The following is a 24,743-nucleotide window of genomic DNA, read 5'->3' as shown; positions in this document are numbered from 1 at the left end:
TCCGTAAAATAGCAAATATTTTTTTATCTCAATTTCGCAGTCATTGACAGCTGTTTTATTCAAAATTTGCAGCCAGGGCAATTGGGGAATAGAAATTAACCTATACATGAAAGGAAAATGTTAGGGACAATGACTTTGTTGAACGATATGAATAACTATTAATTAAATAAAAATATGTTATAGCTCTAAATTAATCTTTTAAATTTTAATATTAAAATAATTATTCATACACTAATAAAATAAACATTTAATATATCTATTATTTACATTGTTTAATATTTTTATTATTTACCTATACTTTTTCTACATGAAATTAATTGAGATATGAGGAGAAAGAAAAGAATGAACAAGGTGGAGCTGAGGGTGGCTATGCACAATGCCAAACAATTCTTTAACTATGAAAAGCAACGTATCAAAGAAAAAGAGATGGATAAGTGAAGAACCTAATTGGGGTAAAAAGAAAAGAAGGAAAATGTGTGATTAGACCAATGAATTCAGATACAGAAAAAAACTATAGTGGCTGCCGCTTTGTCAATCGCCGTAACCCATACCACTGTCATAGTCGTGTCGATGACGGCAACAAAGCCTCCGTGTAGCTGAGGCGTTCACATGATGCACGATCATTTTGGCGAAGGTATCGTCGTTGACAATCAAAGCTTCAAGAGAGAGGTACGAATTGGAAAAAAAAAAAAAAATCTATCTTCTGGAGTATAATGAAGGGAATATTTCACTCAAATTAACTTTTAATTTAAAATTTGAATTTTAAAACACTAAAAATATTTTGTTATGTGTGTATTTTGTTATTTGGCTTTTCATACCTTTCTAGATATATTTTATTGATATTCTACTATGTTAATTTTGTTCAGTTTATAACAAAAAATGCTTTAGATATCATGTCTTTTCTTAGATTCTAAATGTAGAAACTTAATTTAGAGTTTATGAATTGTACTGGCATGTTTAATATTTGAACTTTTTAATTTTAATATGGAGAGAGGGTTGGTGTATAGTAGAGTTATGAAAGTATATGGTGTTTTATCAGGGTATGAGGACTATGTAAAATAAATTGGACCGTCTGATTGGAAGTACTGAAAATTTTGGATCCGATTTGTGTATTGGAAGAAAACCCTAAATCCAATTTGTGTACTGACAGAAAATTCTAGATCCGATTTCAGTATCTACAAAACTCTGTTTCACACAAATTGGACCGTCCGATTTGTGTCCTTCTCTCTCTGAAATGAAATTGGACAGTCCAATTTCTTTCCATTAAAACAAAAAATTGAACGCCATCACAACCATGTATATCTCCACAATACTCCATAACTCAACATAACTCACATTTTAATCTCATATAAAAAAATTAGCCTTAATATTTAGCTTTATTTTTCACTATTGTATATGTATGAGAGGAGCTAAAATATACTTCTTTTTAATATTATGGAGAGACAATAAATTTAGTATACAATGTGTATAATATAATAGGGATAAAATTAAAATTATAATCAGTTAATAATTAATTTAATTAATTCCTAATAATTTCGAATTTTAAATTTTAAAAACATAAGGATTTGGTTATGGGGAAGTTACGTATTCCTCCATTTTACACGTGCGAAAAACGTGCTGCAGTTTCTTTTTCTCTGTCAGTCTCTTTCACTCTCTCCGAACTAAGCCGCAAAGATCACCGCCGCCGTCTGCCCCCTAGAATGCAACCTGACGCCGTCCAGCTGTTCGAGAACGTCTGGCGAAGACACCGCCTTCGCGCAGCCCAAGACCGCCATGACCGCCGCTGCCTTCAACGACGTCGCAGCCTGGATCATCCTCGCTCTCACCGTAGCACTCACCGGAAAGGCCGGCGGCAGCGGCGGCCACAAGAGCCCCCCTGGTGTCCGTGTGAGTTCTCCTCTCCGAAAGATGACGGTTATCCAACCGGCGATAAAGCTGGTGGTGCGGCGGTGCTCGAAAGAGCACGATATGGTGGACGAGGCGTATATCAACTTAACTCTCGCCAGAGTGATGGTATTGGAATTCGTGATGGACTTGATTGGGATCCACTCGATCTTCGACACATTTGTGTTCGGATTGACGATTTCGAAGGAAGGGAATTTTGAAGAGAGGGAAAATTTTGATAATGTGTACAATGGGTTTTAAATTTGGTCTAATACAAAAAAAAAATTCCAAACAGTTATTTCAAAAAATTAACCATCTCAACCCAATATCAATAGAATTTATCTAAATACCCTCTCCTCCAACCGTTTGTTACCCCATCCTCATCAATCATCCCACTTCTCCGATGTTAGAAATTTCTTCATCGACTATCAAATAATCATCCACATAGTTATTATTCAACTATTTTAATGATAATAGTAACCACCTAACAAACATTTTTTTAGTTTTTTATTTTCAAATTTTTTTAATATTATGTTTTAATAAACATAATTTTTAAAATTTAAATATATAAAATATTTTATATAACTATTCAATCACATCTATTCGTTTAAATGACCATTCAAATAGTCAAAATAAAAAATAATATTTTTACTGACGTAACGATGTAATAGTATATAATTAAAATTAAATTCTATTTTTAAATATTTAAATAAGATTGTTAGTTCTCATTTCTTTTTTCCACAACTGTAGGAACTTCTGCTGAATCCTTTTCACTCATGTAACCAAAAATAGATATGGATGCAATTTTATCCTATCACACCCTTGAATTATACCTTCTGTCGAGTTCTAACTCTCAAGTAGTAGTTACCAACATTCTATATATTCCCCTTGAAGAACAAGTTTATAATACTAACAAATAATGTCAAAGAATCTTAAATTCTATGGGCATGAAACTAGTAGTAAAAAATTATTCTTCCTAACTAAGCAAACATGATGAATATATCAAAACAGCCACGACCACCCTAGCTTGCCTTGGAATTTATACCCTAGGTGGTTGCATGAAACATGAAATCAAACAGTGTTAACAGAATTGTTATTTTCATTACATCACTATGAACATACACAAGTTAATTAAGAATCCCCTCCATACTCAAAGGGTCATATATATTATTAATATGACACGTATAGGAAGGTTGGAACCTTTTTTTTTTTTACTATATTATTCTATGAATCTGATGCGAGGACCAAACTCACCAAAGTTAGAATGGAGGAAAGGAATTGAATGGAATTGGATAAAACCTATCATGATCTATCTCCACGTCATCAGCTATATACCAATCCCAGCATCTTAGGGAACCAATTATTAGAATAAAATGGTAATAACTAAGTGCAAAAATTCTATTCGTATATTAAAATTAACTATTAAAATCAATTATTAATATATTCGTATATTTTTAATATATATTTTATGTTAATAATTAATTTTAATAACTAATTTTAATGTATATCTAATCTAATCGAACTAAGTGATAATGTGAAATGTTGGTAAGATCATATCAAGCCAACTAAATTACTAGAACATTCACTTTATCCTGTAGCTGTTGACTAATTTACAGGGGGTGTATAATTGGGTTGGATGAATTGGGTTTAAATGAAAAATATATTCAAATCAATTAAAATATAATTGGGTTAGTTTGGATTTGGTTTTAATAATTTTTTTAATTCAAATCCTAATAAATTCTAAATTCGAATCGACTAAAATTGAATTAGTTTGGTTTGTATAATTGGATATTCAACTGAAATGATAAAATAAACAAAAAAATTGCAGAAAAATGACGAAAAATGTTATAAGTATTTTAAAAAAGAAAAATTAAATTAAATTAAAAATTATCATTATAAATAATATTATAACAAATTAATATATAAAATATTAAACTACAAATTAACATCAAAGATCAACGGTACTATAAATTATATTTTTTAAATTGAATATATAGGATAATATAGGGTATTAAAGCTAAGGTTGAATTAATTTTTGTAAGGCAGAATATATTTAATTCAATGAGAATAAATCTGATTTTATCCAATTAACTATTGGGTATATATTAATACCGATTAAATTTGATCATTTTGATTTTGATTGGAAAATCGGATCATCAAAATCATTCACTTACACCACTGCTAATTAATTAGTCTTTACAAAAGAAAAATCATAATAATGATTTATTGGCATTGTTTTAAGTTAAATTGGTGGGTGTGGGTGATGGGCGAAAACTTGTCATGCATGCTATGGTGATTATTATTAAGTATATCTAGTTACATTTAATATTTACTTTCAGTTTATACACAAAGCGAGTGATATATTACAAAATTAGTTTTCCTTGCTAATTAATTGTTTTCAAAAATAAAAATTTTTAAAATTATGATTAAAACTAATTAATTTAAAATTTGATTTTTAAAATTAAAATTAATTTTTTATTATGATTAGACTTAATTAATTCAAAATTTAATTTTAAAAATTAAAATTAACTTTTTTTTAACTTATTATTTAGCTTGTTAAAAAAAAGCATTGTTTTCTTATATTTTTCTTTTTTCAATTGTTTTTAATAGGCAACATATATAAAGAAACTACTAGACACAGTAGAGTGATGGTAAAAATTTTTGGTGTTTACTTCGGTAAAGTCATTTTAAAACAACAAAAAACGTTTTATCGATTTTCACATACTAAATTTTAGGTTTAAGTTGGAGTAATAAGTATTTTGATGTATTCTCAACTCTCTTCTTTATTTCAAAGTCAAATGTCTACAAATTATTAAAAAGAAAAAAAAACAAAGAAAAAGAACTATTTTTATACTAAAATTTTTTATCCAAATAAATTTGACATCTCTAATATTTGTATTTTTGTTATAAGAAAGTTTTCCAACACATCTAAGTAACAGAAAAATGATTTATTTGTCAATATAGTAATAAATCATAAATCATAACCCTAACCCTAAGGTTACAATAATTTTTGTAATGCAATGCAATTCTTTGAAAGGGATGTAAAGGACACATGGGAGTCTTTCAGGGACTTTGACTTTGCATAGTGATATCATTTCTAATTGGATATAAGATTCCATTCTTTTGGCAGACTATGTTGACAACGCAGCATTGTCTTTGTATCATTTTTTAATTCTTTGTATAAATAAATTAATTAATTAACAATTAGAATAATGTTCTTGATGCTGCAAATCAGAGGCCGAAAGAAAGAGATCTTTCGGTTAATAAATTAAATTATTAAAAACACAAAAAATGTTCTTATTCCAATCCGTTGATTATTGTTCTTGTACGGCCACCCCTATAGTTGAGCTCAATTATTATATAGTATGAATTATTAATTACAAATAAAATACATAGGAGATAATAAAAAATTAGAGTAAAGTGATTTATAATTATTTTATTCTATATTCTTTAATTATCATTTATTTTACTTTGTATTTTTTAATTATCATTAAAATAGTTGAATAATATCATAAAATTAATTTTTTTAAACATTTAAATTGATAAAAAAACACACATAAATTATTATATTTCTAATACATTTTTTAAATAAGAGTTTTATTTGAGTTTAATTAAATTTTTGTATAATTTTTTTTATCTTATGCTGATTTTTTTTAGACTTGACGAAAAAAAATTCTAACTTTTTTTAATTATAAAAGTTTTAATATCATATTATGAAACCATTTTCTTCAAAAATTTAAACTAATAAAAAAATATATACATAATTTTATCTAAGAAATGGTATTAAACATAATAAATATACCAACGAACTATAATTCAAATAGCATAATCTCTCCGTATTCACTTAGAAATTGCATGTTCGAATCTCACTCCTAACTTTAGAAAAAAATAAATATATAATTACATATATTAAATTAAAATAAATAATTTCAAATTAATATTTCTCTAGCATTACATATACCCATATTAATTATTGTTTCACAATATATATGTTTTGTGATGCTAAATGCAACTTGGTCGTCACCATCACCCAAATGATCAGAGAGCATAATCTTAATTTCCCTTATCCAAAGTTCAATATTATTCAAACAAATATCTCAAAGGAATGAACTTTATTAGCAACAAGTCTTTCTCTTTCCTAATAATCGATTCACCAATGAATAATTAATCTTTTTTTTGTTACCTTTCTAGATTATGCAATTATGAAGTCCGTTACAATCCTCAAACCAACCACTATAAATAAGACCTAATGAAATCTCAAAGTCCACACCAAGGAACAAAACACACAAAAGCCTTATATAGAACAACTTAACCATTGTATATTTTCTCTAGCTTACATACTCTTTCCCTTTATACTTTTTGTTTTCCCAATTATATGGATAGAGTTAAGGATTTGGCATCAAAGAAGGCAGCAGTTATATTCACAAAGAGTTCATGTTGCATGTGCCATAGCATCACACAATTGTTCTATGAGCTTGGAGCAAGCCCTGCAGTTCATGAGCTTGACAATGATCCCTATGGAAGGCAAATGGAATGGGCCTTGAGAAGCTTGGGATGCAACCCTTCAGTCCCAGCAGTCTTCATTGGTGGAAAATTTGTTGGCTCTTCAAAAGATGTTATATCCCTCCATGTTGATGGTTCCCTCAAACAATTGCTCATCGATGCTAAGGCCATATGGTTTTAGTATCTACCTTGCATCAACTAAACCTCTGTTTGAAAATAATTGTTTGAAGACAAAAATACAGATAAATTTGATAGACATAAATCTATTTAGAAAAAGAGATAAAAAAATATCTCTGTTCTAAATAGGTTTTTTGTATTTATATTATTTAAAATACAAAAACAATAGAGACAGATTTTTCCGTCTTTATTGTCTCAATATATAATTCTGTATTTTTGTCAGTAAAATATATGTCAAACAGAGCTAAAAAATAGCAAGAAATTAAAAAACTATGTATTAAATAGTAGAATGTAAGTTAAGCTTAGTGTTTTTTTTTCTCCCTTTTAGGGACACCCCTTCTTTTTCTTGAGTGTCCTCTTTAATTTAAATTATAATGAAAGTCAATCTATATATATGAAAATATAGTCTTAGCTTGCTTTTTATGTATTATTATTGTAGGTGTATGTAGTGTTTAATTTTCTTTAAGTAGGTCTTCTAGATAATTTTATATTGGGAAAGTATGAGGAGTTAATGGAATATTTGTACAATGTGTACAATGGAAGTTTATGGAATATTAGAGATATAACTATTAGTGTTACCTTTTCTTATTAGGATGAGTGGTATTATGACATGGTATTAAAGTTTAGTTTAAGCTTTTAGGAAGATATTTATTATCCCTATTACTCGGATGGTTATTCTAAATAGTATGGGAGATGTTCATTTTGTAACTCAATAGCTCATTATACACATTGTAAAAATAGTCCATTGTCTCCCTAGCGGAATATAATCCTTTTATATTATATCATATACACGTATATTATGAAAAAATAGAGATGCTTATTATAGCATATAGTTTCTGTAAAACTTGAAATTTCAAAACCCATGGAAGAAAACATGCTTGAGTTACACTCTTTAATCTTGTATCCAATGTCACCATGAAATGTTCCTCCCAGAGGCCACTTTCCAAAGCATAATATATGAAGTCATCATTCAATCAATAATTCAATTGCAAGCGACTTGACATAAATAGAATAAAGTCTTTGCTGAGTATAACTTTTTATGAATAAACAGAAAGTTTCTCATGAAATTCACCCACTCACTGAAAAGGAATAATCTTCATTCCTTGTGATAGGATTGCTACTATTGCTATAATATCAAGTCCTCATAGTAGTCCAATTAGGGAACTAATTTTTTTAGCTAATTTCAGCTATTTTTGTAAAAAGATACGTATCTTTTTTCTCATATTTTTTCCTAACACCACACTTAATATTACCACAATTTCATCTTTCGTCTTTAGCCATTTTAAATTATAAAGTTTAATTTTTAAAACATAAATGCTAAATTCTAAACTAGCGTAAGTGTTAAAAAGGTAATTTTGATATTAAAAAAAATTGATAAATATTGATTAATAAAAAATTTGGTTTCTATACATTTTCTATTAACTAAGTGCTATAAGCTACATAGGCTAATTTCTAAGAAAAAGTATAAAAATTAATTTTTAAGTAATTAATATGAATTAACTTTTTTATCACAAAACTATTTTTTATTTTAAAAAATTAAAATTTAGAATTTAAAAAAGATGACCGATGTTAAATGAAAATAATGACTTCCAAATGAACTCTATTTTTAAATAAAAAAATACTATTCGTACACTAAAATCAATCACTAAAATCAGCTATCAATGTATTTATATATAAATACATGTGTAATTTAATTTATTTTTAATGTGTATTTATATTTCAGTATATATTATATACTCGTGGCTGACTTTGTTGGCTAATTTTAGTATACATATAATACAGTTATTTTAAATTTTTACAAAGCATCATTACAATAGTTATATATGATGCATTTGACAATAATAAGCACGACCGCATCTAACACAACGTAACCGCGATAATAATAATTTAAAGCAAGTTTATTCCTAACCATTCAATTTGGGTACCTGGTGCGATGGATAATCATCTTATTATTATAGGCTCATATACTTAGGGTTATATATATGCATGCATATATTGCAATAATGCAATCTTTGTATCGAGTCAAGAACGTGCATGGCAACAAAAATGGAGGTGATGCTAAAACTTTCTGTGCCTCTCGCGCTATTCTTATTCGTCCATATCCACAAAACAAGATAATTTTGTTTTTATTTCTATATATATATAGGACAGGGACCATTTTCTAAATTAAATTTTATGCATGGGCACTACGTCTACTTGGTCACAGTGGCGGAACCAGAAATTTTATAAGAGGGGGGCCAATTAAATATAAAATATAACAAAAAATTAACAAAATATGATTTGTAGCATATATATCAAAAAAGTAATTATATTATATAAAAGTCAATGTTCAACTACATACTAAAACTTTATGGTCCAAACTTTATGTATGCTCTACGAATTTCATCTTGTTGATTGATAGGATAATTCCAAATTTGCGGACGCTTTCCGGGATCACGCATCAATGTATCAATATTAACTTGATCTATTTCAGTCCTTGCTATTTTGGAAGCAGGGGGTTGAATATCTTGCTCAACAAGTTGTGTCACAGGTTGTTCAATAATATTTTGAATATTACTCAAAGAATCTGAAGCTGAATTTTGTTCATCATATATTCTCTCTTTTCTCTTGAAAAATGAGTGAATTGTTTTCATCTTTGACATTTTTAACTTAACTTGAACTATCTAACAAAAAAAAAAAAATAATTGCATATATATTATTTTCTTAAAAAAAAATATTAAACCTATTGAGCAATAACAAATAATTTTAGAAACACAAATATATAATAACCAAAAATAAAGTTATTGATTTACCTGATTATTTTTTGTTCCAAGTCTCACAAAAAAATAATTCTATTGAGTTTTGTCCTCACTTCAATCTTTGAACACTGTCCATTATAAAAAAATAAATTAATTATTTTAAATAAATAATGTAAATAATACTTGACATTGTCATTAACTTAAAAAAAATTGAAATATACCTCTTTGAATCTTTGTTGTGCATTCAATGGTTAATATTTTGTTGTTCACTTCTCTTCAATGGTTTTTCTTCATATGTCTTGTTTTGGTATGGAAAGAAAATTAAAATGAGAAGAGTAGAAGACCAAAAGTTTGGGAATCACTAAAAGAGAGAGAAAAGTGACGCTATGCCTATGATAGTTTGAAATAAATATTTGAAAAATGTACTAGGGTTACTTTAATTAATAGTATGGGCTTGGGCTAGTATAATAGAACCATTTTTATTAATTATTAGAATGAGCTATTTGTTAACAAGAACAACAATAATTCAAATATCCAATACATAGTGCAGTTTTTAGTTATTTTAATTTATAAAATTTTGTAACTTATATTTTTTTTAATATTATATATAAAAAAATTTAATATTATTAATTATTACTATTTACTATTTTTTTTAAAAAAATTTGGGGGGACCATGGCCACCTTAGGTCCCCCGTGATCCGCCACTGCTTGGTCAAGCAATAGCATCCCTAATATAATGAAGAAAATTCATACAGTATTACAATTAAAATAGAATGTGTATGGTATATGACTTTTACAATTATGTTATGTTATATATGTGTAACTAAAAATTAATCACTAAGTTCATTATTCATCATATGAAACATAATATATATTAAAAATAAAAAATTATTTCAAAAATATGTGAAATATTACATATATTTTAATATTTACATACAAATATGCGTACCTATTTTTTTTTTGTGTATTCATAATATTTTTGAATTTTTTGAGAGCTTCATTTTTGTATGGGAATCATGAAAAATATAAAGTCATATAATAATATTTAAATAATCAATTATTTATATATGTTACTAACGAAAAATGCATAGTACATTAATATCTCAACAAATAAATTGATTAGTACTATAATAACTAAAAATTTCATATTTTTAATATATAAATTTATAGCTATATATATCAAAAGTAGCTTTTGTTATATATAGGTAAGAATAATATCTTTTAATTAAATGCCTCTGAATATTAATTTTACGCTTTATATTTACATAATTTTATTATTTTTAAATTTTTGTGTAATCTGTATTCTAATTTTTAAAATTTTTCTTTTATGTTTAATAATCTTCTATGATGTTTCAAATATTCCAGTTTAAAATGCCAAATTAATAATATAAAATATTCTTAATTAAAATAAAATAAAAATTTAATTAAAAATTATTAAATAAAAATTTAATCAAATTAATTAAATAATTTAACAACTTTCAATTATAAAATTCTAGTTGACTGCAGTGCGTTAAGCTTAGATTGTTTTTATGCGGGATTGCTGGTTCTTTATGATGAACAGCGTAATTACGCAGTGGTAGCTGGTAATGACACGTGTAACTCTTTTGTTCACTCGTTAAATGAAGGGAATCCATTTGACCATTTCCTTATCAACGTGGAAAAATAACGCTAGAGTTTTATATATTTTGGCCTCCATTTATTAGGGTTTACAAACTCTACTTTCACACGTGTGTTAGAGCATCTCTAGTGAGATGTCACATTTTGGATCTCAACTCTAACCTATCACTACTAGAAGAACCAATAGGAAAAGTATTTTCAAAATTTTTATGATCCAAAATCTTTTATAAATTATGGCCATTGAACTTTTAAATCAATGGCTAAGATTTAAAATTGTTATTAATAATATAATAATTATATTTATATTTAAATATTTTAAAAATAACTCTATTTTAAAATGTTATTTTTATCTTTATCACCCTCTTTTTTATAGTCACTTTTCGGTAACTAGAAATTCCGACAACAGCAGAGAAACAACAACGTTACTAATGCTCTTCGGTGTCTAGAAGAACGGCAGCGCAACTCTCAGCAGCTCGACAGCAGTGTAAGTTCCCTCCTCCGCTCAACCTGCTTCTCCCTCGACGTCTCCTCTTTCTCACGCGTCTTCTCCTTCTAGCAAAGTCGATGGCGACGACAACTCAGCAGCAGCGGTGAGAGGTCGACAACACTTTTCGGAAGACTATTCGTGCGACGGACCCAATGGCGACGAGAACAGCTGAGACAACGGCGATACGGACTCTCCGATGGCGAGTTTGTAGCAGCTCCCTCTAGCGCGCTCTCTCTCTCTCTCTCTCATACGCATCTCTCTCTCTTTCCCTTTCGATGTCTCTGCAACAACGGTGGTAGCTCAACGATAAAATGGCAACAACAATGTAGCCAAACGCGACGAACGGTGACGGCAGCACCCTCCCTAGTGGTTGTTGAAAGATATGAGAAAAGAAAGAAGACGAGGATATTTATATAATCTATTATTTTATTTTATAATTTTTTTTATCTAAATCACCAAGAACCTAAATATACTTTCTCCAATTAAAACACTCTCTTAAAAGAATGTTATATAAATTTCGATCAATGTGGATACTTTTAACCATATATATTACGTTTTTATATTTTCAAAATTTGGCAATTTTTTTTCATGGGACAACATTTTAATAAATACATAACATTTTATCCCCTTTAATTCGGTTTGGATAAATAATTTTATTAATTTTTTTCAAAAAAATAAATATAAAAATTTATATTAAAAATAATTTATAAATAAATTATTATATATTTAGATAAATAATTTAATTAAACTCTTTTTAATAAATAAAAATAATAAAATAATTTTTAAAAAATAAGAGAAGTTATATTTTTTATTTTTTTAAAAATTTTTAATAACTTTTTAAAAAATTAAAAAATCTTTTAAAAACTGTTATGTTAATATAATTCAAAAAAAAGGGTAATTTTTATCACTTTCCAAACATACTTTTAGTTTCACTTATTATTATTATTATATATATATATTTTTTTTGTCATACATTTTCGCACACTCCTCATATATCAATTTTTTCTTTTTGGTTATAGCTAATAGGATTCGAATTCGAAACTTTTAAGATGGGGAGAAAGCGGAATGCTTTGTGAGCTATGGCTCATTAGCAAACCTTTGTGACTTTAGTTTGAGACAAATACTTTTTGCCATTACATCACATGCCTCAGCCCACTTAATATATTTTTGGCTTATGTCTGTTTAGTTCCTTGACCCTTGAATCCTTCAACATTAGTTGGATCATCACTGTTAGAACAAATTTAGGTTCAAAGACAATGGCCCATTCAGATAAGCTGGTTCACGTTGGGTCCGGTTTTTTTCAGACCGAAAAATATTTAAGAAGAGTAAGAATCTGTAAAAAATCTCGAGGAGAAAAAAATGTAAATCCAAAAACTAGGAGAAAAAAAAGCTGAGCCCAAATGCCCAATATATATATATATATATACACACATGGAGGGGAAAATGCGCAAACAGAAACTAGTGAACTACAATACAAGTATATAGTATAGTTGTAAAATCGGACGAATCGGTCGACTGGTAAACTAGATCTCCAACCAATCTGATTCAATTCCAAAACTGTTTAAAAACAAGAATTGGTAAGAATTAGTCGGTAAAAATCAATAGAAATCGATTCAACCAAATCACTTATAAAAAAATTTTAAAATATATAATTTAGTTTTTTAATACCAAAAAAATATATGATTTAGTTTTTCAATTTATAATGGTTATTTGAAAATTAAACTAAATAATGTTTGTATTTTTATTGTTGAAAAATTATATATCATTTTGTATGGTCTTCAATTCTTTTCTGATATTTTCTCTTAAATTTTGTTTATGGAATTATGATAGGCCACAATTATAGTATATACGAAATCGACCTACATAATTTGATCACAATGTTATTGATAAATTCATAATTGTATTTGGGTTGCAATAGAACCAAATTTATAATTGTAAAGAAAATAAAAAATTTTGAGAAAAGGACAAATTGATCCCTAATTTTTTAGTCTGCAGATATTTAAGTTCCTGAAGATTTAAAAATACATTTAAAATTCTGATCTCTTCAAAATCTGAACATATTGATCATTGAATTTAATTTGTCCAATTTTAAAAATTCTCTCATGTGTGCATCTGTATCAACCATGTCAAATTTTTCTGTTGAGTCTGACAGACCCAAGTGAACATGAGGGATCGATAAGTCTAAATTTTAAAAAAGTCAAGAACTTAAATGAACATGAGGGATCAATAAGTCCATATTTTGAAAAGGTCATGATTAGATATATAATTAGACATTTATGTATTTTTTGTCTATTTAAATTTTTAAAATAAATAATTTTATAATATGATATCATAATTTTAGAAATGTTAAAACAGGCCAACTAACTAGTAACACTCTGTACAATTTTGAAAATCGAAGATGAGCGGTAGAGTGAGTGGGGAAAAGACTTTGAGGGTGAAACACGGCGACGCAGCCAATAATATCAGCGGAAGAGATAAGGGGGAGAGCGGGGGAAGGCTTGCATCAGGGGAAAAGAAAGATCATATTTCGGGAGGGGTTTCTAAACCTTTGAAGATTTCTTTCAGGGACAAAGTTGTGGGTTCTAAGATTGCTAAAACTTTTTCACTCGTTGAAACTTTGTTGGGAGATAACATTGCGGTAGTTTCTGGGAAGCAAGGAGATCTTTTGCCACCGAGTGTCACGTTTACCCAAGAAGCTAAGAATTGTTTGGCAAAAACCTTATAAGGATGCTACAGTGATTAAGGTACTAGGTAAACATTATAGCTACACTGCATTGTCTCATAAACTCCGAATAGTATGGCGGATTAAGGGAGGTTTTGATTTATTGGACATGGAGTTTGACTACTTTCTTGTGAAGTTTGATGTGGCTGAGAAGCGAGAAAAGATTTTCTTAGGAGGTCCATGGATGATTGAGGGAAATTATGTGGCAGTGAAGCCTTGAGATCAAAAGTTTAGATCAAGTGAAAACTATTTTGGAGCAACTTTAGTGTGGATTAGAATTTTTAGATTACCAATTTTGTGCTACCAAGAAGATGCAATGCTCCGTGTTGCGGATGCAGTTGGCATTCCCGTCAAGGTTGATTTGGAAATAAAATTAGCTTAAAGAAAATGATATGCTCGAGCCTATGTTTAGTAGATTTAGGATTGCCAGTGACTAAAAATATTCTTGTTGAAGGCATTGAATTTGATGTTGAATATGAAAGTCTTCACCTTATTTGTGACTCCCGTCTCAAGTTTGGTCATGATATGAAGGTGTGCAAGACTGACAGCAGTGCGGGAGGAGGAACTAATGCCAAGGTAGTCGGCGATGTAGCAAAACAGCCAGAAAGTTCAAATTCAAAAAATTCAGTGCATGTGAAAAAGGCAAGTGTTAATTTTGGCAAGAATCTTGGAGATGAGACTGTAAATGTTGCTGTCTCCGAATTTGGTGGAGAGTGATTTGTATGCTGTTCTTGTTGACCATGCACAACATGAGGATTTGGAAGGCTGAACTCAAGTGATTAGGAAAGAAAAGTATAAAATGGGTTAAAAGCCTTCTCCTAGCACCCATCAGGTCTAACCAAAAGCAAAGAAGACTCCTAACAAGGCTACCAATACTTGGACAAGGCCTAATCACCAACGTATAACATATGCTACTGGATCCAAAGTAAAATTAAGCAGGGGCATTAATATTGGAAAACTGGTTAGTGTGGCTTCTTCGGGGACCCGTCACAATGTTCATCATCAGCAGCAAGGTGAGACAACAAATAGCATTGTATGAAAGCGTCCTCGCCCAAACTCTTTGTAGAATTCACCAATAGATAAGGATGGAGCATCGACGGCGGGTGTGGCGCAAATTTCAACGGAAAAAATTGTGCTGCAACTTGAGAGTCCATTAAAGGCAGGATCATCGAAGATAGAGACATCATGATGAGTCTCGGGTTTGTTATTGGAGCTCCTTTTTTACTGTTTTTTGTAGATAGTTTCAATATCATAGCTTGAAATGTGAGGGGTGCGTCTAAAAAGATGGTCCGTGTGCATTGCAAAAATTTGGTGATAATATATAAATCATCTTTTTTCTTTCTCTTTGAGAATCATACCAAGTTTAATAATTTGAAGAATTTTTGGGATAAGTCGGGTTTTTATTGTGTTGGTATTGAGAAAGCAGTAGGACACAGGGGTGGCATTTGGTTTCTATCTTCTATTGCTAATGCTTCTTGTGTGGTTATTGATTAAATTGACCAATGTATCATAGTTAAAGTGAGTGTGGATAACTTAGTTTGGCTTTCTAGTGTAGTGTATGGGAGTCCTCAATTCGAAAAAAGAAGTATGCTTTGGGATCATTTGCGTTCTCTTAATTCAGGCCATAATGGACCGTGGATGGCCGTTGGTGATTTTAAGGAGATTGTGGCGCCAGACGAGAGTACAAGTGCTTATTTTTCTTCTCACAAAGGTAGTATATTAGCTACTACTCTAGATGACTGTGAGCTCTTTGATCTTAAAGTGACTGGTAGGAGATATACTTGGTATAGAGCATTTTAGGCTAGTAGAAACTTGGCTAAAATGTTGGATAGAGCTCTAGTTAATGAGGCGTGGATGACAATGTTTCCAAAGGGTTATTCTGAAATTCTTAGCAGGCTTCATTCTGATCATTGTCCTATTTTAGTTTGTTGTCATGGTAGCCCCAGAGTGAAAGGTTCTCGTCCTTTTAGGTTCCAAGCTGCGTGGGCAACACATCCTTCTTATAAACATGTTATTAGTAAGGCTTGGAATCAAAAGTTTGGAGGCGTTACTGAAAGGCTTAAGATGGTTCAACAGGCTTCTTTGGACTTTAACTCAAAGATTTTTGAAAATATTTTTGTGCAAAAAAGTAAGTTAGAATATCAGATTGATGAGATTCAACGCCGTTTGAAGGCTATCGATGTGTTATCTCTGATAATTAAAGAAGTTGAACTGATGAAAGATTACAATAGGCTTTTATTTCAAGAGGAACTTTTTGGGTACCAGAAATCTAGAGAGCAGTGGGTCAAGTATTGGGATAGAAACACTAAATTCTTTCATCTTCAGACTTTGGTGCGTAGACATCATAATAGAGTACATGGATTATATGTTAGAGATGGGTCTTGGTCTACTGATCTAGATATTCTCCAGGAAGAAGCCCTCTCTTTTTACAAGAATCTCTTTGGTACAACGAAAGAGGTTGAGGTTGATTATTTAGGGGATGTTCCGATACCCACTCTAAGTACCGAGGCTTGTGCTTGGTTAATTGACCCTGTCTCTTTTGCAGAAGTCAAGTTAGCAGTATTCAGTATGAGCCCTTTTAAGGCTCCTGGTCCATATGGCTTTCAAGCTTATTTTTTTAAATAATATTGGAAGATAGTAGGCACTGAGATTTGGAATATTGTTCGGAGCACTTTTTTGGGAGAGTACTTAAATCCTAGCACATCATGGAAACTCTGATTGTGTTTATTCCTAAAATTGATAATCCTACCTTTATGAAGGATTTCAGGTTTATTAGCTTGTGTAATGTTGTTTATAAAATTATCACCAAAGTATTGACTAATCGACTTCGGCCTTTTCTTCCAGATATTGTTAGTCCTTTACAAGGAAGTTTTATTCCGGGTGGTGGTGCTCCTGATAATATTATTGTAGGCCAAGAAATTCTGAATTTCATGAAGCACACAAAATCCAAGAAAGGTACTCTTGCTTTTAAAATTGATCTTGAAAAAGCTTATGATAGGGTGGATTGGAGGTTTTTGGAGAGTACTCTCATTGCTTTTATTTTTTCTATCATCACTGTTAATTTGATTATGAATTGTGTCAGTGCATCATCTCTTTTTATTATGTGGAATGGAAATAGATTGGATAGTTTTGTTCCTAAAAGGAGGCTTAGACAGGGCGATCCAATGTCTCTTTACTTATTTGTGCTTTGTATGGAAAGACTTGCTTACTATATATCTCATAAGGTAGTCGAGGATGTGTGAAAACCAGTTTCTGTCACTAGGGGTGGCCCAAAATTTTTTCATTTGATGTTTGCAGATAATCTCTTACTTTTCTGTAAGGCTACAAAGAGTCAGGTCCAAATGGTCATGCATTCTCTTAACATTTTTTGCAAGGCATCTGGCATGAAAGTGAATCTTGAAAAGTCTAAAGTTTTTTGTTCTAAAAATGTGACTGCTCGTAGAAGAGATATTTTTATTAGTGTTTCTTCAATATGTTTTACTTTGGACTTAGGAAGATATCTTGGAGTTAACCTTAATCATTCCCGTACCAATAGTGCTTTTTTTCATTCGGTAATTGAAAAGGTGAGGGAAAGATTAGCTAACTAGAAAGGAAGGCTTTAATAAAGCAGGGAAACTTTGCCTGATCAATTCTGTTGTAGCATCCATTCCTGTCTATCATATGCAGGTATCTTTTTTTTTTCAAATTGGGTTTTCGATAAATTGTTTTCTATGATGAGACAGTTCCTTTGGAAGGGTCAAGTTGATGGTAGAGGTCTTTCTCTTGTTAATTGGAGGACCGTGATCACTCCAAAAAAATTTGGTGGCCTGGGTGTTAGAGATCCTGCGTGTGTTAATATATCTTTACTTGGTAAATTGGTTTGGCAACTTTTTCATTGTCAGGACAAGCCTTGGGTTGCTCTATTGAGGCCGAAGTATCTGAAGAATGAGGAAGTTTTAGATGGCCCTGCCCCTTGCAACGCTTCTCATGTTTGGAAGAGTATCTCAAAGACTTTTGGTGCTCTTAAGAATGCCTTCTCTTGGTGCGTTGGGTCACTTGATCAATCTTTTTGGTTTGACAATTGGAGTATTGAGGGCCCAATTACTCAAGATATCCCTTTTGTACATATATCTGACTCTGATTTTACTATTAGAGACGTTTGGAAAGATGGTCAATGGAATCACCATGATATTTTCTCTATCCTTCCAGAAGATGTCAAACAGCGTTTGGATGCTTATAAATCGGATTTGAATGCTGGAGGGAGTTCGGGTTGGTCATGGAGTGTGGCATCTTCTAGACTCTACTCAACTAGAAGTGGGTACAGTTGGCTAGCCAAAAGAAAGTTTGACTGGAATGAGTATGATAATTGGTTGTGGGTATGGCGACTGCATATTCCTGAGAAATACAAGTCCTTGATTTGGCTCAGTCTTCATAATGATATTCCTACGACAGAGTTTTGTTTGGGTCATGGCTTAGCTTTATCTAGCACCTGTCATCGGTGTCAGAATGATTCTAAATCCATTCTTCATTGTCTTTGGGAGTGCCCTAGTGCCACGGAGGTCTGGAACCTTTTAGGCCTGTATTTAGATAACTCGGATTTACGTGATTGGCTCTACAGAGGTGCAAGGAGTGTAGATGTTTTTTTTTTTCTTTTTGACCATCTGGTGGATTTAGAGAAGCAGGAATCATGACTTATTTAATATAGATGATTCTTGGAGTGCTAGTAAAGTGGTGAGTTTGATTCGTAGTTCAGTAAGGGAGTTTCACACTATTTTTGCTATGCATCAATCTTTGTCTCCTCCTTCGCTTTGTTTGCATTATTGGGTTCCACATCCAGTTCATTCTGTTAAATTGAATTGTGATGCAAGTTGTTTTGCTCCTTTTGGCTATTCTGGTTTTGGTTGTATCATTCGCAATCCTAATAGATGTTGGTTAAAAGGTTGTACTGGAAAAGTCGAAGTGTGCAGTGTTCTTTTTGCTGAATTGTATGCAATTTGGAGAGGTTTACTTCTTACTTGGGAGAGTGAATTTCATGAGGTTATTTGTGAAACAGACTGTTTAAAAGCTCTTTTCTTGGTAAACCAAAGAATGCTTGGTAAGGATATTCCGAAATGAGATTTTGGCAAAGCATATACATGAGGTTATGAATTGGAATTGAAGAGTCTCTATTCATTTAATTCAGAAGAATGCAAATAGTGTTTCAGATTGTATGGCTAAAGCAGCTGCTTCTGGTACGGACATTCACTCGAATTGGAGCTAACCATGGAATGAGGTTCAACATCTAATAGATTTAGATATGAACCTAGTCAATTAATTTGATTTTGTCTCTATTTTTTTCTATTTAGTCACAAAAAAAAACAAAAAAAAACTGAAAAAAAGATTAAGATGAAAATTTAAATTTGTCAAATCCACACTGCTGAATTTATAAACTTTAACGGATACGATACGACGGATTATTATTATTATTTTTTCTTAATTCTTAGATGAGATAAATTAGAATTAGAGTTCGCTCGGTTTCTCTTTTTCTTAGTTTATGTTCATAAAGTATAAAGTTCGATTATTATTATAAAAAAATAAAATAAACATAGAACAGAGTAAAAAACTAAAAATATCTATGTAGAATCACGCTGGCTTTGAATATAAAAAAAATTCTTAACCGAACAAGTATAATAGAAATATCACCAATAGAGAACTACCACCTTCTCAATTTAAAACCTGCTTAATTAGTAGTTACTACTAGTTATTTATATAAAGTGCCGCTGTGCCAATGCAAGGAATAACATCGAACATTAATATATATATATACTTAGCTTGTAGTAGGGGTGCATCTATGAGAACCCGAAATTGATGGGCGCAAAAACAAGAATCCCATGAAAGCCATCTTTGTCTCAACCTCTCTCTCTCTTTATGCATGTAAAGATTCAAATTCAAAGTGGGTTGATAATATAAGAATCTTCAATCTGGTATAAATTGACCATCACAATCCCCGTATTTACACTTTTGTTACCTTTTTGATAGAGAATGAATTGAAGCATTTTCTATTGTCATAAACCACTAGTTTCTAACAAATGGTCGATGGACATACACGCCTTACGCAACAAAATTGAATAATGAATATATTGCACTATTGCTTCGTCATGTGACAAGATATTATTACTATTCATATTATTTTTTAGTTAATTTTCAAAAGATTGATTTTATTTTTTGAAAGACCAATATAAAAATTGAGTTATGTTCTCATTGCATGTCTACTAACTTAGGCATATGCAAATAATATATGTCTCCCAACTTGTTCTTAGTCTAAATTAAAGTAGTCATATATACATACATGCACAATAGTCTTTGTCTCTAAAGTTTTTATTTGTTTATTTATTTATTATTTTCTTTTTCTTTACATGGCATCTAAAAAGCACAACCTCTTTTCTCTCCTCACATCAATGTGCTCAATTCAAAGCAAGCACTCTCTTTGCTACACCTTGTCCCTATAAATAGCCTAGTATGTTGCTTCTCATTTCTCAAATAAAACTCAAAGCTTCTTATAAAATAATTTAAGAGTTCATTCACAATTCTCCTCATTAGGCAACAAATAAACATTGTTCAACCACCCCATTTATCATCATCCATTTTATATAGGGTCAAATTCAAATACTATTTTGGATTTGATCTAATTGGTGTTTGAAGTGTTTCCAATTAGCCATATACAACAGTATAAGGTAATTAATTAATCTTATAAAGCAAATGCAACTCTCATTTTACATTTAGTATTTGTTTCTTATTTATTTTCCTATTTTCACTAACTATTATATTCTTTCCATTTAATTTTATCTATCACATCAATCTTAATTTAATTATTATGATCAGTCATTTATAGATAGTTATTTTCTATCAGTTTATACAATATTATTTAGAGTTTAATTTTAATATATTGATCACATAAAAAATATTATACGACCATTCAATTAAATTTATGTGTTTAGATAATTTTTAAATAATAAATTTAAAAATTAGTTATTTTTACTAATATAACAGATAATATAAAATTATATTATTCCATAAAAAATTGAAAATTGAAAATTTGATTTGTTTATTTATTTTGAGACAGATAAATTGAAATATCAAGATCATGGAGAAGGTAACAAGGTTGGCATCTGAAAAGGGTGTGGTGATATTCACAAAGAGTTCATGTTGCCTATGCTATGCTGTGAACATTCTGTTCCAAGAACTTGGGGTGAACCCAACAATTCATGAGATTGATAAGGACAATGAAGGAAGAGAAATGGAAAAAGCCATAACAAGGCTTGGTTGCACTGCACCTGTCCCTGCAGTGTTCATCGGAGGCAAGCTTGTGGGCTCCACCAATGAAGTTATGTCCCTTCATCTTAGTGGCTCCCTCATCCCACTCCTCAAGCCATATAGTGCTACTTTATCTTGAACAAATTAATATTCTATTCACTAATTAATTAATGTACCTTAATTAGTTAATTAGCTTATTGGACAAGAAGGAGAATAATGGCTCAAATCATATATAGGGTGTTGTAATGATGAGCTTAATTACTTTTAATTAATTAACTATTATTGTTAATTAGTTGATATATGTATTATTATGATGGGTAATGTTGTGAAGTGGGTTAATTTCTAGATCTCTGATCTCTTCTAGCCAAATTGATCATGTTATATATAGCCATATTACAATGTAATGTGCTAAATATTCTTAATGAAGTTTATTTTGTGTGTACTTGTGTTGTTCTTTTACTACTACTAGTAAAATACTATTAATTAATTATTGCATTATTATTGACCATCTAGCTACTACTAATTTAGTTTCATATGCTAGCTTATATTATTCTTCATAAAGAACATTGATTTTTTTTTCAATAAGTAAAAAAGTGTTAAAGAGCAATATAATAACCTGAAAGTTAAACATATTTAAATATACGACTATATTAAGTGTGCACTATTAAAATTAGCTATTAGAGTAGAATATAAAAAAAAAATAAACAAAAATACACATAAAAGAATTTTTCGTGAATAATAATACACACTAAATTAAAGTTTATAAATACTGAAAATATATTTCAAAAGACTAATTTAGATAAACAAAAATACTATGTCGGTAGTGAGTATGTAAGATTTAGGATGTATTTTTGTTTAACAAAAATAATTTTTAAAGTGTATTTTGATATTTATAATTTTTGGTATATATTTTTGTTTATTTCAAACTATTTTATTTGTATTTTTATCTATTTATTCAATACAAAAATATATATTAACAATAAATTAAATGACATATATATATATATATATATATATTTATATATAAATATATGACATTGATTTTGACGTGTACATAATATTTTTTTGTTAAATATAATACTTGTCACATAAATATCATGTTAACATACACTTGAAGCTATCCTCGGAGAATGCTTATGCATGAAAATATCTACACGCAATAATACTGTGTCCATTCTCTTTTGCTTTAATATATATATATATATTCTCATGGCTGGAGATCTCTATATGCAAAGTGTATAATAATAATAATAATAATAATAATAATAATAATAATAATAATAATAATAATTCAAAAAGCTTGAGTAGAAAATAAAAAATAATTCAAAGCACGCTAAAATTATTAATTTTATTTTTAATATGTGCTAGAATAATTAAATATACTTATTATAAATATTACATACATAAAATTATATGAATGCCGTTAAGTTAAATGAAGTAACTTAAATTTTTTTCTCTCTAACATTATCAATAATAATCCATCAAAAGAACTTTAGCAGCATAAAAACACAATAATGTAGTTTTACCTGTCTCCATCTTCCATCTGCGCATGCATCATAAAGGCCAAACTTTCTGTATTCTCTATGTGTATGGTTGTTTTTTTTTTTTTTCATTTTTTTTTTGCTATCATTCTCTTATGAAATTCATGAATCTAATGGAATTAATTCTCTTAGCTTGCTTACTCTATAGCTTAGCTTAATTGCACTCATGAGAATTACTAAATTGTTACATAGAAAACATATGGTTAAAGTAGGAGACAGGAATTAATCATGGAATTGAGTCATTTACTATTATTAGATAGTGTAAAGTAATAACACTTTGTTCTAGATTTAGGAACATATAATAATTATTTCTTCTATTTATAAGGCTTGATTGGCCCTCTATATGCATCTCCTTTTCAGGGGTAGCACTTAGCAGCACTAAAAGTGGGTTGTTGCATTTGTCCAAAAAAAAAAAGTGGGTTGTTGCATAATATAATGTATATATATATACACACTGTTTAGTCATTTTACTTGACTAGTAATAGCACTACCTAGTAAGTTAGTAATTTTTCCCTCGATAATTATATAAAAAAATAAGTTAAAACAATTCAACACTTTTTGTTTCCTGATATAATTACAAAACTCGAGCCGCTTACTTAAAAAATTCCATTTATTTAAAGCTTTTGGCTTAAAATAGTTATTTTTCACTAAAATTTAATTATTTATTCGAAAACAAAATATAAAAAATAGACAGATAAATCGGTATAACTTGTTGGACCAACATATATGATCTAAACGTGAAAATTTAGGTAAAAATTCAGGTGCAGTCGACTTCACGTGAAGTTGATAGTTGAAAGTCATTAGATAAAAATTTAGTCAAATCAATCAAATCATCTAATGGCTCTCAATTATTAACTTCACATGAAGTCGACTACACCTGAATTTCCACCCATAAATAAACAATAAAAAAAATAAATGGATTAACTCCTATAACCCGCAAGTTTAAGAGGGTCGAATTTAAATAGGTTATGTTGAACTGTCTTATTTAACATCAAATTTAAGACGATCGAACTTAAATGGATTACGTTGAACTATCTCGTTTGACAGTCCTAAATATAGCAAATAAAAATACCAATAGTTTTGATTAATATAACAGTCCTAAATATAGCAAATAAAAATACCAATAGTTTTGATTAATATAACTGATACATGTGTACTGTTTATGTATCTGTACTTAATATTTAAATTATTTAGATAAATAATTTTATGGTATAATATTAAAAATTTTTTAATAAAAAAATTAAAAGTCGATCTTATTGTTCTAAAAATACTTGGAGTTTGATTTTATTATTTTTAAAAGTTTTTGAAATAAAGAATTTTAAGAATAAAAAAAGGTATATATATAATTATGCTTCAAATTCAAAAGAAGTTGTTACATGTGGTATATTTTATATATAATTATTTATGTATTTTTATTTATTATTTTAAACTTTTAAAATAAATAATTTATGAAAATGAAAATCAAACTAAGTAGCAATCTCACCAATTTCACCAATAAAGATACCCTTCTTGCAAATCAATCTAAAAATAAATTTATAAACATTTTTTATTACATATGAACGATGAGGTTTGAAATAGGGGTATTTACGGTGCAGTTTGAATTGATTTTGAGTAAAAAATTTATTCAATTAGAACATTAATTTTACTTGCAGCGTGGTTTGGATTGGATATTTTTTTTAAAATCCGATCTGATCTGATCCGATTCGATTTCAAGCGGTTTGGATTGGATTGGATTTACGGTTTTGTAAATTAAAAAAAATTAAATATATATAAGAAATCTCAAGATCACATTTTAAATAATC

At 29.5% G+C, this 24,743-nt stretch overlaps 4 protein-coding genes and 1 long non-coding RNA gene across 5 annotated transcripts; 4 read left to right on the top strand and 1 right to left on the bottom strand.

The window, feature by feature from the left end:
- Nucleotides 1–1,773: 1,773 nt before the first annotated feature.
- LOC140177554 (cation/H(+) antiporter 20-like) lies at nucleotides 1,774–2,145 on the top strand. Its single transcript, XM_072210675.1, has one exon. It carries the CDS (start codon nucleotides 1,774–1,776, stop codon nucleotides 2,143–2,145), a length of 372 nt encoding a protein of 123 aa, XP_072066776.1.
- A 4,016-nt stretch (nucleotides 2,146–6,161) lies between these two features.
- LOC112755610 (glutaredoxin-C11-like) lies at nucleotides 6,162–7,142 on the top strand. Its single transcript, XM_025803814.3, has one exon. It carries the CDS (start codon nucleotides 6,260–6,262, stop codon nucleotides 6,566–6,568), a length of 309 nt encoding a protein of 102 aa, XP_025659599.1. The 5' UTR covers nucleotides 6,162–6,259; the 3' UTR covers nucleotides 6,569–7,142.
- A 1,677-nt stretch (nucleotides 7,143–8,819) lies between these two features.
- Nucleotides 8,820–9,945, bottom strand: LOC140177957 (uncharacterized). The gene is made up of 2 exons (XR_011869718.1): nucleotides 9,524–9,945; nucleotides 8,820–9,430 (listed from the first exon to the last, which is right to left on the bottom strand). It is a non-coding gene; the product is annotated as an uncharacterized lncRNA (long non-coding RNA).
- A 6,004-nt stretch (nucleotides 9,946–15,949) lies between these two features.
- On the top strand, nucleotides 15,950–16,753 carry LOC114924827 (uncharacterized). The gene has a single exon (XM_029290419.1). It carries the CDS (start codon nucleotides 15,950–15,952, stop codon nucleotides 16,751–16,753), a length of 804 nt encoding a protein of 267 aa, XP_029146252.1.
- Nucleotides 16,754–20,660: 3,907 nt separating this feature from the next.
- LOC112755603 (monothiol glutaredoxin-S11) lies at nucleotides 20,661–21,842 on the top strand. The gene is made up of 2 exons (XM_025803801.3): nucleotides 20,661–20,820; nucleotides 21,210–21,842. The coding sequence occupies exon 2, from the start codon at nucleotides 21,231–21,233 to the stop codon at nucleotides 21,537–21,539; it is 309 nt and encodes a 102-aa protein (XP_025659586.1). The 5' UTR covers nucleotides 20,661–20,820; nucleotides 21,210–21,230; the 3' UTR covers nucleotides 21,540–21,842.
- Nucleotides 21,843–24,743: the final 2,901 nt, after the last annotated feature.

Source organism: Arachis hypogaea, chromosome 2, assembly GCF_003086295.3.
Source record: "Arachis hypogaea cultivar Tifrunner chromosome 2, arahy.Tifrunner.gnm2.J5K5, whole genome shotgun sequence".
NCBI classification, from domain to species: Eukaryota; Viridiplantae; Streptophyta; class Magnoliopsida; order Fabales; family Fabaceae; genus Arachis; species Arachis hypogaea.
This window is presented reverse-complemented; position numbering and strand designations above follow the sequence as displayed.

What these genes read in the sequence shown, in the direction of transcription:
- LOC140177554 (XM_072210675.1), top strand. Translation starts at nt 1,774, where the DNA reads ATGACCGCCGCTGCCTTCAACGACGTCGCAGCCTGGATCATCCTCGCT.
- LOC112755610 (XM_025803814.3), top strand. Translation starts at nt 6,260, where the DNA reads ATGGATAGAGTTAAGGATTTGGCATCAAAGAAGGCAGCAGTTATATTC.
- LOC114924827 (XM_029290419.1), top strand. Translation starts at nt 15,950, where the DNA reads ATGTTGGATAGAGCTCTAGTTAATGAGGCGTGGATGACAATGTTTCCA.
- LOC112755603 (XM_025803801.3), top strand. Translation starts at nt 21,231, where the DNA reads ATGGAGAAGGTAACAAGGTTGGCATCTGAAAAGGGTGTGGTGATATTC.